General features: G+C 33.6%; 1 protein-coding gene across 3 annotated transcripts in view; it reads left to right on the top strand.

Annotated features, from left to right (window-relative positions):
* Nucleotides 1–18197, top strand: part of eps15l1b (epidermal growth factor receptor pathway substrate 15-like 1b) — a 54103-nt gene that overhangs the window by 23835 nt on the left and 12071 nt on the right. For all 3 annotated transcript variants that reach the window (XM_067452842.1, XM_067452841.1, XM_067452843.1), the window contains exons 18-22: nt 367–481; nt 1326–1426; nt 3204–3264; nt 9060–9142; nt 12561–12654. In XM_067452842.1, coding sequence (XP_067308943.1) covers nt 367–481; nt 1326–1426; nt 3204–3264; nt 9060–9142; nt 12561–12654 — 454 coding nt within the window. The remainder of the gene's footprint in view (nt 1–366; nt 482–1325; nt 1427–3203; nt 3265–9059; nt 9143–12560; nt 12655–18197) is intronic.

Genomic DNA, 18197 nt, shown 5'->3' with positions numbered 1-18197 from the left:
ACTTTTTCAGTCCACACATGTTTGTTGACATTTAAAGTAACTTTACCTTGGCCTTCCAACGAAAGGTTAAAAAGGAACCACACAACACACACACACACACACACATCCGCCAGCATACCTTTACTCTTGTTATTGTTAACGTAATTATGCCACACACTGGCCCACTGTCAAACAGTCAAACAGCTCACTCTTTCCTCGAAAGAGAGCCAGTCTCTGACATCAGAAGATCCAGCACAGGAAATGAGGACGCTGCCCGGCGGCCCATTGAGCTGAACGATGCCCTCTTCATACTCATTACAATGATAATATTTTCCCCGCAGTCAGAGGAGGAGAGCAAACATGAGCTGAATGCTGTGTGTGTTTCAGGAGGATTCATTGGTTAAGTCCAGGATGGCCATGTTTAACAGTTCCAGCTCTCAAGGCCTGAACGCAGACCCCTTCCAGAGCGAAGACCCCTTCAAAAGTGACCCCTTCAGTAAAGGTGTGCTTTTCTCTACCTTAATACATATAGCAATTCAGCTTACATTCAGTGTGTGCTATATTTAGTGTTCAGTAGGACTGAAAGTTATCGTTCGTAACTTAACTACTTAAGGCTAGTTCGGCTGTTCCAGTCCCAATTAAGCCAATCAGTTCATTTAATTGAGCTAGTTCTCAACTAATTAAGTTTTTGTGAAGCATTTTATGATTTCTTTACTGAAACAAAATGTTTGATTAAATTCCGCTGTTTAAAGTTATTTTTCAAACAGTTAAATGAAAAACATCATTAATTAATTTATTCATTCATTCATTCATTCATTCATTCATTCATTTATTCATTCATCTTAATTAATTTTACATTTGGTTTTTATTAATTCATTCAATAATTTAATGTTTATTTGTTTATACTTAATATACTTGTATGTTAATATACTTAATTTTTTCTTATTTTTACTTAGCATTTATTAATTAATAATAATTTAATTTATTTAAATGTATTTTTTTTTTAATTATTAATTTGTTTATTAATAATTAAATTAATTTTTTTATTTATTATTAATTCATTAATTATTTATTAATATCTCTATTACTATGGTTTAGTCTTAAGGATTTAAACAAACCCATCTTCCAAAATATTAAACTGCCAACATCATTTGCTCTAGCATTATTTGTTTGCAGATTGAACTTACTTTGGTATTTTATCTAAATGCAATGAGAGTTAGACACTGAACCATGACTTGCCTTGTTTAGGCCACTGGATGTAAATAAGAAATGCTAATAAAATGGTTTCTAAATGATTGAAACTTTTTTTTTCGTGGATGTTTTGACATTTGTGTGTTGTTTTCAAGCTGATCCGTTTGGAGGAGATCCATTCCAACAGAACGACCCCTTCAAAGACCCGTTCGCTAATTCTGATCCCTTTGGTGAAACTTCCTCAAGTCACTTTAAGGTAAAAAAGATTTTTTGGGGCCAATACCAGTTTTAACAAACAATTATTGGCCGATACCGATATTTGTCACTTGCCCTCTTATTTGATATTTTGTCATTAAAATAGTGTTTTTGATCATGTCTTAAATAAGTAATGTAAAAAATAAAAAACACAAATACATTAAATTATAGCCTACTAGCTAGTTTATTACTGCATTATCAAATAATTTCTAATGATCATAGACTGGATACATTTAACAATCAGGAGGCCAACATAAATACAACAGAACAAAAATACATATTAAACAAACAGTGCTTTTTAGATAGGTTTAGCAGTTTCCAGGTACTGAAATAAAGTAAACAAATGTTAGATATCACTGCATATTCTTCACTGTATAAATTAACTACATATATTATTATTACACTGAGACGTAGCTAAATTCTACTGTACAACATTAATATATTATATTTCTGTTACAATTACTTTGTTAAATGGAACTTTTATTTTGACGGGTTTCCGTGTAGACCTTCGTGTGTGTGTGTGAGTGTAAGTGTGAGCCTGTTTATGTGGTTTATGAGGACACAAATTTGTATAACTACATGGGTATTACACTGGTATTACACTATAAATGTGGTTTATGAGGACATATCAAATGTCCTCATAAATCAAATGGCCTTAAAAACATACTAAATCATGTTTTTTGAGAAAGTAAAAATGCAGAATGTTTCCTGTGATGGGTAGGTTTAGGGGTAGGGGCAGTGTAAGGGGATAGAAAATACGGTTTGTACAGTATAAAAACCATTACGCCTATGGAGAGTCCCTGTAAACCACATAGACCAACATGTGTGTGTGTGTGTGTGTGTGTGTGTGTGTTTATGATATGACAGTAGATTTTGTTGAATGAAATGGTAAAATGCTCATGAATCTTGGATTTATGCAGCAGACATTATACAGCTCAGTGCCTTCACGCAGTTAATAAACCATCGGGTTGTTATATCGGCCTTTTCCATGCTATAGCTGATATGCCGATGGTTGTAAATTGATCAAAAAACGTCCGATAAATATCGGCGGCCGATACATCGGTGCATCTCTAAAAGCATACCGAAAGTCTGGGTCGACTTCTATTAGAAAGAACCGATTTTTGCATTCCTACCTTGACAGATTTGTTCCATCTGTAGAAATGTATTTCATTTCAGTAAACATTTATTTTATTTCAAATGATGAAAATGTTTATGGTTTTAGTTAACTATAATAACCCTTGTCCAAAGATTTTGAAATGCCAGAGCGTTTTCATGCTCCTGTCAACTCAGAAAATATATTATGAATAAATGATTTCACTCTTTTTTTGATTTATCATCAGTTTTAAAAATGTAATGCATATATTCTTTGATGATGTTCATGTTATATGATTGAAGTCTGCGACTGGGATAAGGGTAAAATCTAAACATATAAAACGTGAAAAGTAGCACAAAAAAGGATGTGATAAAAAAGTTTAAATCTGTTATTTTTAGGGTAAAGTTTTTCTGTTTTTAGTTTAAAACGGTGTCTTGTAAGCCCCCTATATAAAAAGTCAAACTCTGTGAGAAAAACATGTAATGATGTAAATGTAAAACATTAAATAGTTTCTGGGGTAAATTCTTATTCTGGAGAACTTGCATGTGGCAACATGTGAGCTTATAATGTGGTGAGAAGCATGTCATGTTGTACTTCACCAGATAATTTACATCTTACAGTTAGTGCTCTGTCATTCCCATGATGGCCTGTGGTTCCTACCTCACTCTTTCTCTCTCCCTCACAGGCCGGTCCCTTCAGCAGAAGAATCAGCCAGACGTCCAAGAGTCCCAAACCTAAAGATTCAGGTACGATCTGGTGTTCTTTTTGGCTGGTTCTGGTGGTTCATCCAGAGTTTAGGGAGCTTGTTTCCCATCTTCCATCATTCATCAAACAGATCACAGTGTTTAAGAAGCCAGAATACCAATGGATTTCTTAAAGACGACTCCTTTAACTAGACTAGTATTTAAAGTACACGACTTGAGAAAAGTTTGGAATTCTTTTTGAATATTTTTGAAAGAAGTGTCTTATGTTCAGCAACACTGCGTTTGTTTGAACAAGAATACAGTAAAAATTATCTTCGAATAATCTTTTAAAATGTAATTTATTCCTGTGATCTAAGCTGAATCTTCAGCATCGTTACTCCAGTCTTCAGTGTCACATGATCTGTCAGAAATCATTCTGATATGATGATTTTTGATTTGATAATCAATGTTTAAAGGACAACTCCGGTGAGAAATGACCCTAGGGGTAATTAACAGATAGTTACAGAGTAGATCGTTCTCTGGGATGCGTTTTCATGAAAATCGAATGTTTGCGGGACAGGCGGCATCTTGGAAAACAGCCTCGACGAATCGATCCACGAGCGCTGTTCTAAGTGAGCTGGTCGATAGGAATTAAGTTTGGGAAATGTAATAACATGGACATTTCTATTTTTATTATTTTATTTTCTCTGTTGTGTTCAGTGTTTTCTTCCGGAAACAAACGGACCATATGAGATTCTAAGTCACAGTTCATCACTTAGCAGAGCGCTCGTGGCTCGATGAGTCGAGACTGTTTTCCAAGATGGCGCCTGTCCGTGAACACGTAATACGCTGTGTTTATAAAGTGTCTTCTTATTAAACTGTTTGTACACTTACAAAGTTCTCAATGCTTCGGTTTGCATGTAGGGACCCTCATTATGCTACTGTGTTAGTGTGAGGCTATTTTGAGCCTTGTTAGTTGTATGAACTAGCGATTTAATTTTACCACCCTGTGTCCACCCTGTGCCCCATAGACTAGCGTTATAAGCTAATCTGTTTTAGAGATAAAACTCTTTACATTCGATTTCCATGAAAACGCATCCCAGAGAAAAATCTAATCTGTAACCATCTGTTAATTACACCTAGGTTCATTTCTCAACGGAGTTGTCTTTTAAGACAGTTGTGCTGCTTTATATTTTTGTGGAAACGTGATACAGTACCATTCAAAAGTTTAGGGCAAGTAAGATTTTTAAAAGAAAGTATCTTATTATCAATTATTATGATCAAAAAGGAAGGGAGAGTGATAATTCATCACTGTTGTTATTCATCACTACTTGGTGTTTGTTTGTGTTTGTTCTTCTTTATCTTAATAGCTAGATAAATAGGACGCAAATTGAAGTAGTGTTTTTGTATTGTCTAAAATGTTATGTCTGATTTATCTAGTTTGATTGTGATTTGGTTTTGGGGGTAAGTATTGGGGGTAGGACCGGATAAGCCTAGGGTTTCTACCTTTCCATTATCGAACGGGTTAAGTATAATGAGTTTACGTTTGTTTATTTTATTTTGTTTCTTTCTTAATTTCTTTTTTTAATTTTTTTTATAAAGATTTCATTAATTGCTTCAGTGCTTTAAAAATAATTCCATTCATCAAAGAATCTGACAAAAATAAATGCATCACAGTTTCTACAAAAATAATCCTGTTTTCAGCATTGATAATAATCATAAATGTTTCTTGATCATGAAATCAAGCTATTAGAATGATTTCTGAAGGATCATGTGACACTGAAGACTGGAGTAATGATGATAAATTTAGCTTTAACATCACATCACAGAACATAGAATATATATATATATATATATATATATATATATATATATATATATATATATATATATATATATATATATATATATATATATATATATATATATATATATTTACTGTGTTTTGGATAATTGTTGAGCATAAGAGACGTAATTATTAATGCAATTATTCCAACCTTTTTGACCAGTAGTGTATAATCATTTGAAGCATCAAAACATGTATCTGTTTCAGAGATCAAATATTGTGAATGTAATTGTTGCAACACATCTGTTGTTGTTCTTCTTCTCCTTATCTTTTGGTGTGTTAAAGAAAGCTAGTTGGTCTTAGTACTGGAGTGATGCACATTTCAGCGAGTAGATCAAAGATAAAGCCGTAAGAACCTGCACACACACAACTGCTAAACGAACCGTAAACTAATTCTATCAGTCCATTCCTAATTATAATCACGCAGTCATGATGCAGCTCTTAACTCTGCTCGTTTTTAAGCCACTTTCTGATTGGACACTGTAATCACAATTTGTAGTAAATGCTATTACGTTTACACTGAAGGCTTCACTAAATATTTGACCCTGGAGCACAAAATCAGTCTCATGGGTATTTTTGTGGCTATTGCCAACAATACATTGTACATGTCAACATTGATTTATGCCAAAATTCATTAGAATGAATGAGGCATTTATATAGCTCATTCATCTGTACTACTGAACACCCAAAGCGCTCATAATATTAGGATATTATGTAAAGATCCTGTTCCATGAAGATATTTTGTAAATTTCCTACCATAAATATATACAATTTTTATTATTAGTAGTAATATGCATTGCTAAGGACGTCATTTCGATAACTTTAAAGGCGATTTTCTCAAAATGTATGATTTTTTTGCACCCTCAGACTCCAGATTTTCATTAGGTTATTAGTTATAATGTCCAGTCCTAACAAACCATACATCAAGGGGAAGCTGTTCAGCTTTCAGATGATGTATAAATCTCAATTTCAAAGAATTTACACTAATGACTAGTTTTGTGCTCCAGGGTCAAATATACAGAATGTATTATCTAATAAAAACAACTACGTTTCATAAATGTATTTTTTAAAAGGTCAGCGTTTTTTTTTTTTTTTTGAGGCACTGCCTCAATTTCCTGTGGAGTGATTCTATTAATAGCACATTTACGTACATGCCTTCCGAAAATAGTCCCGTCCGAACAGGGAACGCTTTGTTACTAACGTAACGGAAAAGTCAGTGTCAGGACGGTTCTCTCTCTCTCTCTCTCTCTCTCTCTCTCTCTCTCTCTCTCTCTCTCTCTCTCTCTCTCTCTCTCTCTCTCTCTCTCTCTCTCTCTCTCTCTCTCTCTCTCTCTCTCTCTCTCTCTCTCTCTCTGTCTTGTTTTTTTCATGCCACCTCACACGGTGAACAGGTAAGCTCTTTCTGCGCGTCCCGTCAGAGGAAGCGGGGTTAATTTATGGGAAACACGCAGACTGACGTGCTCCTGAAATGGCTCTTTTTACTGGAACACTAGAGAGTGTGTTCGGAGCTGTTAGTGGTCTCACACTTACAGATGCGTGCAGGAAACTCACACGCGTTTTACTAGCTCAGCTTTCTCGCCGCAAACAGACCGACTTACAATAGCTCTTCTTTTTTCATTCTTCATAACATGCGTCTTGAATAAACACTTGTCTGTGTTCATAATTGGGCCATTCCTTTAATGAACCTCTTGATCTCTGTAGCTTTTATTAAGGTAATATTCTTGCGTTTTAGGAAGTATTTTTGTGGATAGCAAGTTTTAGAAAGGGATGCGTTAAAGTGACAGTAAAAACATTTAACAGACAGTAAAAAGATTTGCATTTCAAACAAATGTTGTTCTTTCTATTCATCAAACAATCCTGAGAATACGGTTTCTTGAACATCAAATCATTATATTAGAATGATTTCTGTAATGATTAATGATGCTGAAAATTCAACTTATTAAAACACATTTTTTTATATTTCTGTTTTACTGTATTTTTGATTAGACACATGCATTAAAATAGACCATTACTAATCTTACTGACCCCAAACTTTTGAGATTTATGGTTGTGTATAATTATTAGATTATTTACAGGATGAAAATGAGAGAAAATATAATTATAAAATAATTAACTGGTGTAATTTGATCAAACATGATGTTTTTAGAGACACAAAATAACTACTAAAAACTGACTGATTTCCCGCTAAATTGATGTCACTTCCTACTAGAGGATGATGTCACAACTGTCACCATCCCACTAGTTATCACCTTTTTTATAAATCATATTTTTTAATAATCATAAATTAGGTATAATTCAAAAGCTTACGAACTCAAAATTCATCAGGTTTTGAAATTTGGTGTTGCTTTACCATGGAAACAGGACTCTAAATTATTTTTGCGGGCTCCTCCCCCTAGTGGGCGGTGTCAGATTTCATATTACAGAATTTATTTGAACCACAAAAATCTTGACAAAACACATTGTTAGAAAGGTCTGAGTCTCAAAGTTCTGACTGTTTTGTAATATTTGGACAGAAATGTTTTTACTTTTAAGAGGAGAACACATCCCAAAAAATGTTTATGTAATGTGTGTGACACCCGGTGGATATTTTTGCGACTGCGCCTAAACAAAATCTCATGGGAACTTTTATTTTAGTGATATCAACAGTGGTGGAAAGAGCACTGAAAAAGCATACTCAAGTAGAAGTACTGTTACTTGTCAAAAAATGTAATTTAAGTAGAGTAAAAGTACCTGTCCTAAATACTACTCAAAGTAGGAGTAAAAAGTAGCCGTTTTAAAAGTACTCGTGAGTAGTGAGTATTATGCTATGAATGTTAGTCCACCTTATACCCTGCAAATTTAAATGTAGCTACTCTTTAATGGAAGATTCTCAGTAAGAACAAAAACATGATGTCACCAAAAAATATTTCAATATTTCTTTAAATATTTAGTTTTATTTTTGACTGTTAGCACTAAGAATATAGCCTTGTAATACTTTAGAAATCAACCAATAATCTGGTAACATTTATGACAACCATTCTGTAGAGTTTTTTTTGCAGTTAATTAAAAAAAGGTTGCAAAGCGTTGTACGTTAACAATTTTACATTAAAAAATGTATAAAAAATCTTTCTTTTAAAGACGCATTCGTGCTTTAATTTCAATGGCCGTTTTCTCTGTAAAAACAATAGAAATCAGAATTGAGACACAGGACTGATTACTCGTCTTAGCCAATCACGTTGACAGGAAAATAAATAAATATAATGTAGCGACGGCAGGTTTAGGGAAAATAGCGCAGTAAAAGTACCGATACAGCACTTAAAATGTACTCAAGTAAAAGTACACTGTTTTTAAACTACTTAAAAAAGTACAATTCCTGAGAAAAACTACTCAGTTACAGTAACGAGAGTATTTGTTTCGTTACTTTACACCACTGGATATCAACTTCAAATTTATAACAACTTGGTTAGACATGTGCTTTCAATTTTATAGAGAATTTTTTTTTGTGTAAAATATATATATTTATATTAAATAAAAAATACTTAGTACAGTATATTTGATTTACAGTAAACAAACACTGACACATTTTCGTGAAAGTGAAAAGAAACAAATGAAGAAATATCTGTAATACTTATAGAGTAAATGGTTTCTATAGAAGTTTCACCTGTGATTTTTATTTATTTATTTTAATTCACTTTATTAAGACGGTGACAAGAAAATGTGCTGCCGGGTAGGAACGGCTCTTTCATGCACAGTAAACCTTCATAACGTCGTCATTAGTTAATCAGAAACATACGTCACGCTGCAGATGGAAAACAAAATGTGCACTTTTCAGAAGCGAAAAAGTCATGGAAAATGAGAAACACTGGCCACATACAAGCCGCGCTCTTAAAATAGCACCTGTGTTGTGCCCCATCTCTTCAGTAAAAGGACATGGCTGAGTATGTGCAGTGGGTTGAAACAGTGCCGGCTATTACGGTCAGATGTTTCCATCAAATCCATTAATTTGCTTGTGCTTTCTCTCTTTCATAAACAGATCCGTTTCTTGCTTCAGACCCATTCAGCAGCGACTCTTTCGGAGGGAAAGCTGGTTTCGCTGATTTTTCTCAAATGTCAAAGGTATGTTCAAGATTTTCTCAAAAGAGAAATCTTCAATAGTTAATTTGGATCAATGTAAGGTAGATGAGTTTACACTGTATTTGGGAAATTTAAGTTAAAGGAATTAGGTATGGATTATGCATACTCGTGGAGTTCCTGCTGCATTTATCAAAATGCTCAGTATACATACTGCATCCGGTGAGCATACCCCACAATGCAATGCATACAACTTTTGACAACCATGATTAAGGGCGTTTTCACACCTGAAAGTCCGCACCAAGGTCCGAACCAAAGTTCGTGTTTTGATACATTGTATCCGTTTGGTTAGTTTTGGTTTGCTTTCACATTGCAGTTATGCGAGCGCACTAAAGGACTTTACATGACGCACTGGCGTCCTGTCGTCATCATCTATGTGGGCTGATCTTAACATTGATTGGTTTGTTAGCAGACGTGTGTCTGACGTCAGTATGTTGTCAATTCAGCGGCTAACTTTGACAAGAATGAATGAACAGACGCATATCGTTGCCAATACTGTTAATATTATGGCATTACTATCTGCATCATCAACTATACTCGAGGCAAATTCACCAAATGAACGTCCTCGTTGTGCAAACATTTTATCGGCGCCGACAGGAAAGGAGGAGAAGACTAGGCTTTTTAGCCAAACGATGTATTTGGTTTTATAGTTATGTTTAAATATTATAATATCATTTTTAAATTTCATCTAGGCTACATTGATTATGAAACGTACACAGATGTGCAATATATGTCAAAGACATCGGGTCAGAAATGATTTTGACCACTTCATTAAGTTTTGTTTTGTAGAAAGCTTTGTATAAATTGTATCTTGATTTTAATAAATGTTTCATCATTTGCCTGAATTTCATAAATAAGCTTTAATAAATAGTATAGCAGACAAACCGTGACGGAGCGATCATTTGCGTTGCACATGAACTGGAGCGGTCTTATAAATAAACCGAAACTCAGCATACAGGCAACTTCGCACAGACAATATATATATATATATATATATATATATATATATATAAGACATGTAATGTACTGAGTTCACATAACAATCCAACATTCATGAAGTGTTCATGGACCCTTTTTTACAGACTTGTTGTGATGCATTTCCATAGTTATTAAACAAAAGTTAAGTTTTTTTATATATTTAATTTGAATGTGCCCCTATTGTGCCATTTTAAAGGCTCCTAATTGTATTTTGTTTTGGAGTCTCCTACAATAGGCATCATAAGTTAAAGATCTTTCTAAATCCCTCCTTTCCAAGAGTCTGCTCTGCTCTGATTGGTCAGATGGTCCAGTCTGCTGTGATTGCTCCACTGTTGTAATTTTTTATTTCGCTATTAGGGCAAACAGGAATCCAAAAATGATATTTGTTTGAAAAAAAAAGGTGTGTTGGCTTTACATGATTTAATCATGTACATCAGTTCCACATGAATCAATTAAGTTAAACAAACATAATTTGTTCACATAACTTCAGCATCATGGAATGAAGTAATTTTTAAATAACCCAATTGAGTAATCTCAAAATGATTTTAATATGGCTCCCTAACAACAGTGGTGTGCACAGGGGGTGAAGACCCTGCCTCTTTAATCAAATCACAAGTTTATTCTGTTTTTGTATATTTTTGTGGTCACTTGACTGATTAATAAGACTGTACTAACCAGCTTTCATTCTGTTTGTCAGCAATAGCACATAATGAACATGTCAAGTGCTGTGAAATGCTCTTTAATGACTTTAATGCTGTTTTACAGACTAAGCATTCGCTCCGCTCTTCTCCTCTACAGTAACCCGGCATCATTTAAATACATCTAATTATTCCAACATAATTAAACATTAAACAATATTATTACACGGCTCTGTGAAATACTTGATTCTGATTGGTCAATCGCGCCAACGCTGGCGCCATCTTGTGGCTTAAGCAGCCGTGGGTTACAATGGAAGACTTCAAGGCGGGTTTCCTTTATAAAGTTGTTAATTAGGAAATTTTTCTTACACAAACGCATCGATTGGAATCAGAAGGCTCTATTAACCCATCGGAGTCGTGTGGAGCACGTTATTTGACGGACAGCTGCATTTATTATGGACTTCAAACACAACTACAACTACTGCTGGGATTAACGTTAGCCTGGACTTTTTAAATATAACTCTGATTGTATTTGTCTGACAGAAGAATGTCATATACACCTATAATGACTTGAGGGTGAGTAAATCATAGGCTTGGTTTCATTTTTGGGTGAACTAACCCTTTCAGCATTCATTTTCAACATTTAGCAGCAATAGATAAAGGCTTAAAGCAGGTTGGAACTGTTTTCCTTCGTGGAAGCTTTGCGTAGGGGTCCTGATCACTCTGTCGGGGTTTATTCTGCGATAACAACCGGCTGGGTGGACATTATCCCTTACTTAAACAATATAAAGTCTCCCCCTTATCTAATTTTGCCCAAAAACACATAAAATAACACTTAAGTTCAACAATTTTACTCTTCTTGGCAAGTCCCAAGCAAAGCGCGCTGGGAACTACAGTTTCAGCAAAAATCATGTTTGAGTACTTGATTGCTTCACATTCACCCCAAATAATGTTATCTAGTAGCCTGACAAGCCAGACCCACATCAAGATGTTTGGTCTGGAAACTCACCATTGACGGCTCAATCCGAGGGGCGGATAAACGGTTGTCTTTCAAACTCCCTCTGCACGCGATAGGATAGCGCTACACCAACCAGAGCAACGAAGGTGAAGCAGAGCTCGCTGACAGATTAAACATTCGCCGTATCCGGTCGGCTAAACTCCGAACACATCTTCCCTTTTTAAGAATGACTTCAGTGCCGTTCTTTTGTTCTTTTCTCAGAGAAAAGCTTAACTCAAGTCTTCCTGAGTCTCGGTCAAAGCTGATTCGAAAGACCGCCGTTCGCCAGTTTCTGTGTTTACTAGAAGCACGCAAACGCAACTCGGCCGTCGTCATTATGGCCCCGCCCACCAACTCTATACACGATGTGATTGGCCCGTCCAGATTTTGAGGAACACAGCTCAGAAGGGTATTGAGAGTTCCTAGACGACACTCGCGGGCAGATTAAATTTGCTGCCGCTAGGGTGCGTCTAGATTTCTAGGCTAGTTATCTAGTAGATTGCACATTTTAGAGAATTGCATTAATCGAAAGCAAAGAAATCACGTTTAGAAGAGAAACACAATTTTGTTGCGTAGATAACAAATAATATGAGTAAGTACATTGGACAATGTGTGTTTACCTGTTTCCATTCACCTCTATAGAAGTTTACCTAACTATGACTATCAAGAAACCTGGAAATGTGATGGGGGTGCAGTGCTGAGCACTGTTTTACACACCAAAACAAATGGGCGGTATATACATTGCAATATGCAAATAAGTGAAGTATTTGTGATTTGTGTTTGTTCTCAGAGCTCAACCTCAGAGCCGATGAGCCGAAAGCCGACGTACCCACTGCCCCCTCCGAAAAAACCTGTACCACAGAGACCAGCGCCGCCTCCTTATGGTGAGAAAAAACCCCTTCCATCATGATGTGTTCGTGATTTACTGATTTAATTATCTAGTGTTCATCTGATAAGCATGAGAGAGAGAGAGTTTGTGAGTTTTAATTATATAAAAATGCATTATGACGTTTATCTTGTTGGTTTTATTATGCGGTTAAATTTTTTGACATTTTTTATCTGGTTTAGTAATTTTAGCATAATATTAAGTGCTTGTTGTGTACAGCATGTTAACAACTAACTGAATTTAATAACTGTAATTTCTAGAGGTAAATAAGATGGTTAGAATGAGTTTTTATGTTATGATGTATACATGATATTATTATAATTATGATTATTATTATTATGATTATTATGATTATTATTATTATTATTATTATTATTATTATTATTATTATTATTATTATTATTATTATAACCAAACCCAGCTCTATAACCAGACCCAAACGATATGCTAACCCTCTTGGGTTAAATCAAATATAAAATTAATACACAGTTTCAAAAACACAAATATGTTTGCTTCTATTAATTCTTCCTATACAAAATTGTGTTTTATTCTTTTTGGTTAATGTAAATGTTAGTGTTGTTTTACTATTATTTTATTTCTATTAGTTATATCAGGCCAGGGTTTTTCAAAATTGATGATGCCAAGGACCCCCAAATATGATGAACTTTTATGAGGGACCCCCTTCCTAAAATTAATCTATTTTTATGTATGAAAATACTGTTAGATAAATAGTAACAGTGTAATATTATAAATACAACATATTATTTCCAACGTAAATTGGCTATACTTAATGTTGGCTGTATAAAGCTGAAGAAGAACATTTTTAATTAAAAATGATTTGTGTAAGAAACTTTCACAATAAATGTATATAAGTAGCTTACGCACTGCGTTAAGAATACCGCCTTACAACCCACTGAGAAAGATAAAGGGGACTATAGTAAAAGAAACTCACTAAAGATACACAGCAAACATATACAATACTAAAAAGTATGTACACTGTAAAAAAATTTGGTTGGTTTAACTTAAAAAAGTAAGTAACCTGGTTGCCTTAAAATTTCGAGTTTATTGAAATTAAAAATTTGAGTTGATACAATGAAGGAAATTTGTTTAATAAATAGAAACTCAAAATATTATTGTATTTGAACCACATAAAAAATGTGATAAATCATGAAAATAGCACAATTTGGCTGCGTCATCAGAAATAAAACACACAATTACCCAAAATGCTTACAAAATCTTTTATTAATATTTTAATAAAGGTTGTCGAATCTCAAAAAAATGTTCATTGTATTAACTTAACATTTTAATTTCAATGAACTCAAAATTTTAAGGCAACCAGGTAACTTTTTTTCTAAATAATTTTTTACAGTGTATACGCCAATAAAGGAGAAATGAAAGAGTTTGAATGTTCTGTAGACTTCATCCATTTTTAATTTGTCTTTTTATTCTCTGAAATGTTCTGGGGACTCCTTAGAACCTTCCGGAGGACCCCAGTTTGAAAACTGGTCTAGGCCGCATGTTTCATTTAAGATTTTTTAAGTTTGTTTTTCCATCCAATTTTTACCAAAAACTACTTCTTCTTTTTTTCTTCTTTTTTTGGTAATTGAAAAAAATAATAATTGTTATCTTATTTTATCTTTTAAAAGATAATGTTTGTTTTTCATCTTATTTTATTTTTTAATTTTTAATATAATTTTTATATTTAATTATTTTTCAGCATGCTTAATTTAAGATTTGTTAGGTGTATATTTTTTATCTAAATTATTGTATTTATTTGATCTCAGCTTTATTTCAATTACCAAACACTATTTTTTTAATTACTTTTTTATATATAATTAACAAAAAGATATTTTTTTTAGTTTTTTATGTAATTTCATTTATTTTTTTCAGTTTATTTTATTTCAATTACCAAATTTATTTTTTTACGTTTTTGATTGTATTTTTATTTATTTTCTTTTTATTTAAATTACTAAAAACTATTTTATTTTATTTTATTTTATTTTATTTTATTTTATTTTATTTTATTTTATTTTATTTTATTTTATTTTATTTTATTTTATTTTATTTTATTTTATTTTATTTACCAAAAGCAATTTTTTTTGTTTTTCATCAAAATTTGTTTTTTTTTTTTAATTACATTTTATTTCAGCTGTATTTCATTACCAAAACTATTTTTTTATTTTTTTAAGTTTTTCATCAAATTTTACATTAAGGATAGTTGCATCACAAACTTTTCTGCAAATATTGCCACATAGCAATTCAGTTTACTGTCTTTAAATAGTCAAATAATTTTTTGCAAACCAGATTATTTAGAGATTGTATCGCTCTAATCCAACTACTATTTAATTTATACAGTGTCGATTGGCAATACTTTCAGATTCTAGTTTAATGCCCCATAGACTTCCATTGTAAGTGCATGATTGTACACAATTGCACATGCTTGTTTTAAGTATTTTCTGTGGTAAAGCTTGATTTATATTGAACCTGAAGTACTCTTGTATATTAATTCAAGTTTTAATTGTTTTAAACATCTTCAGACCTGTACTGCATTTCACAACCCACATCATATTTCATAACAACGCAACACACTCAATAATATGACAGATCATGCACTGTTATTCTGATAATGGAGAGTCGAACACTTCCCCATTTTGGCGATATCGAAACGCATCAGTGCGTTGTGAGCTCATCGGGGTACAGCTGTGACAGGAAAGATAAGAGCCATTTTGGCGTGAGATAATCGGCCACTGCAGCATCATGCACTTAAAGAACGGACGCCTGCAGGTTTATTTGTCTACAAGAACGGATATTTCACCCAAAAATGAAGATTTACTTACGTTCATGCTGGTTTCAAACCTGTATGACCTTCTTTCCTCTGTGGAAAATAGATGTTCACGCTGCTCTTTTCCATACGATGAAAGCATATACACTACCATTCACAAGTGTGGGGCCATTAGTTTTTTATATATATATATATATATGTGTGTGTGTGTTTTTTTTTTAAAGCATTTTATACTTTTATTCAGAAAGGAAGCATGAAATTGATCAACAGTTACAGTGAAGACATTTATTACAAAGATATCTTCAACATTGATAATAATCATAAATGTTTCTTGATCATGAAATCATAATAGAGTGATTTCTGAAGGATCATGTGACTCTGAAGACTGGAGTAATGATGATAAATTCAGCTTTGATCACAGGAATAAATTACACTTTACTATATGTCTAAATAGAAACCGTTTTAAACTGTAATAGTTTACACATTTTGTGTGTTTGTGTGTCTAAGTGTCTGTGTGTGAGCGTGAGCGTGTGTGTGTTTTACTGTTTTTAATTTAAAAAAATGCAGCCTTTGTGAGCATAAGAGACTTTCAAAAACATTTGAAAAAATCTTACCAACCCCAAGCGTTTGTACAGTAGTGTAATAATACAAAACCAGGATTAGAATGATGTTACAGTGAGTAAACAACAACAAAATGTAATCTGATAATAGAGTATACGATTGAGAGTTTCCCAGAAGAGAGTGTCTGTATGTGTGTGCGTTCGTGAGAGAGTGTTGTCACACATTCTCCTATGTTTACATGACTGTGTGTGTCGTCCTTTTAAACTCATTGACTTGCATCTACATATAGCATCAGCAAATCATCCGTTCGTCTTCATACATCGCTCTAGGAATAGCATAATCAAAGTCTATCAGTCGCTGTTTCCTGCGTCAATCAGTGGTGTAGTGGTTACCTGGCATCTATCATAACTAGTTGTGCGGTGGGGGGTGGGGGGGGGGGGGGGTTTAGCAGACACTTTTATCCATAGCAACATGAGGTAAAAAACAAAACAATTCCTCCTGCAAGTTCCAAGATTATCATTATTCAAATGATAAATTAATTTGTTTTGCTCAAAGGCACAATAGCATCATTTAGACAGAATTTTGAATGAAATCTGGTCTTTTTCCAGTGTTTTTATATATATATTCTGGCCATTAATCCACAATTTAGGCTGACGAACAACTACATTATTCTATGATTATACTATTATTATTATGCTAGTAATGTAGCGCCCTTTGCAATGTTGATTATGCAATGATATTATGAATTGCACACATTTCAGAACGCAGCTGTGTGTGAAATTGAGCTTGCATTATTAAAAGTAAAGTCAAAACTGAGAGATGCATCATTAATGTGAGTGTACTGAATGTATGCAGATAAAATTAGATCTATAGTTAATTATAAAGAGCTGAGTGATTATAGCGTTTACATATACAGTAATAATAGTTCTCAATATTACTCTTTTTACTGCATTTTTTTATTAAATAGCATAGCATAAGAGTTTTCTTTCAAAAATCACTTTACGACAGCAAAATATATATCACTTTACATGTGTGTACTGTATGTAGGTGTGTAAAGTTGAATATAGTATAATTGGTTATTCATTGTTCATTTAATGAATTATAGTTATTAGAAGTGTTTGTGTTCTCACATTCGTATGTTTCAGGCACAAATACATCTTAAGATGGAGATCTGAGTTTGTTTTGAACATGGTTCGAGTCACCTCTAACACCAACACACACGTTTACGCTCTGTATTCAGCGCTTTAATTATTCCGATGCTTAACCTTTACAGCGAGGTGTTTACACTACTAATTCTTTCTTGTGTTCAATGCAGGGGTTTGTTTAGTGTTGTTCGTGGTTTGTTTATTACTATAACAGGCACAGAAAGGGCATGGGTGGGGCGTTGGCAGTTTCACTACTATCTCTGAGTTAAGAAAGAAAAAAGGCCTTCCTCTCCATGGCACAAAAAGCCTGTGTAGTGGTGTGAGAGATGTAGAGAAGTGAGTTCCTCTAAAGTTCGCGGTTCACACCCTTAAACTGAGCACTAATGTTCCCACGGATGGCTAAATATGTTTGTGCCAGGTTCTCACACCCCTCTGGAACGATAAATACAGAACATCTCTAGTCTATATGACCCTTTGTAGCTTCTCAGTTCAGACTTTTGTGCATTTTCATTTTGAATGATCCTGTTGAGCACTTTCAAAAGTTTACACACCCCTTGCAGAATCTGCAAAATCTTTCTCGTTTCAACAAAATAAGAGGGATCATACAAAATGCATGTTATTTCTTTATTTAGTGCGGTTTTGAATAAGATATTTTACATAAAAGATGTTTACAAATATTCCACAAGACACACACACATGAGTCCAATGTTTTTCCTGCCCCGATGTTCTTCAGAAAAATTGTCCAGGTCCCAAAAATTCTTCAGTTTTCCAGCATCTTTTGCATATTTGAACCATTTCCAGCAGTGAGTGAATGATTTTGATATCCATCTTTTCACTCTGAGGACAACTGAGAGACTCAAACATTATTAATCACACACTTTGCATCATTTAAATTCTTTAATTATCTCATGAAAATATGCCTGGCTCACATTTCACCCAAAAGTCAAATCATTTTGAATTTTCAGCATCATTACTCCAATCTTAAGTGTCACTTAATCCTTCAGAAATCATTCTGATATGAAATGAATTGCAGTTATGTGTTTGGGTTTTTTC

This window comes from Pseudorasbora parva, chromosome 9 (genome assembly GCF_024679245.1).
Source record: "Pseudorasbora parva isolate DD20220531a chromosome 9, ASM2467924v1, whole genome shotgun sequence".
Taxonomy (NCBI): Eukaryota; Metazoa; Chordata; class Actinopteri; order Cypriniformes; family Gobionidae; genus Pseudorasbora; species Pseudorasbora parva.
Note: the sequence above shows the minus strand (reverse complement) of the source record. Positions and strands in the feature narration are given on the sequence as shown.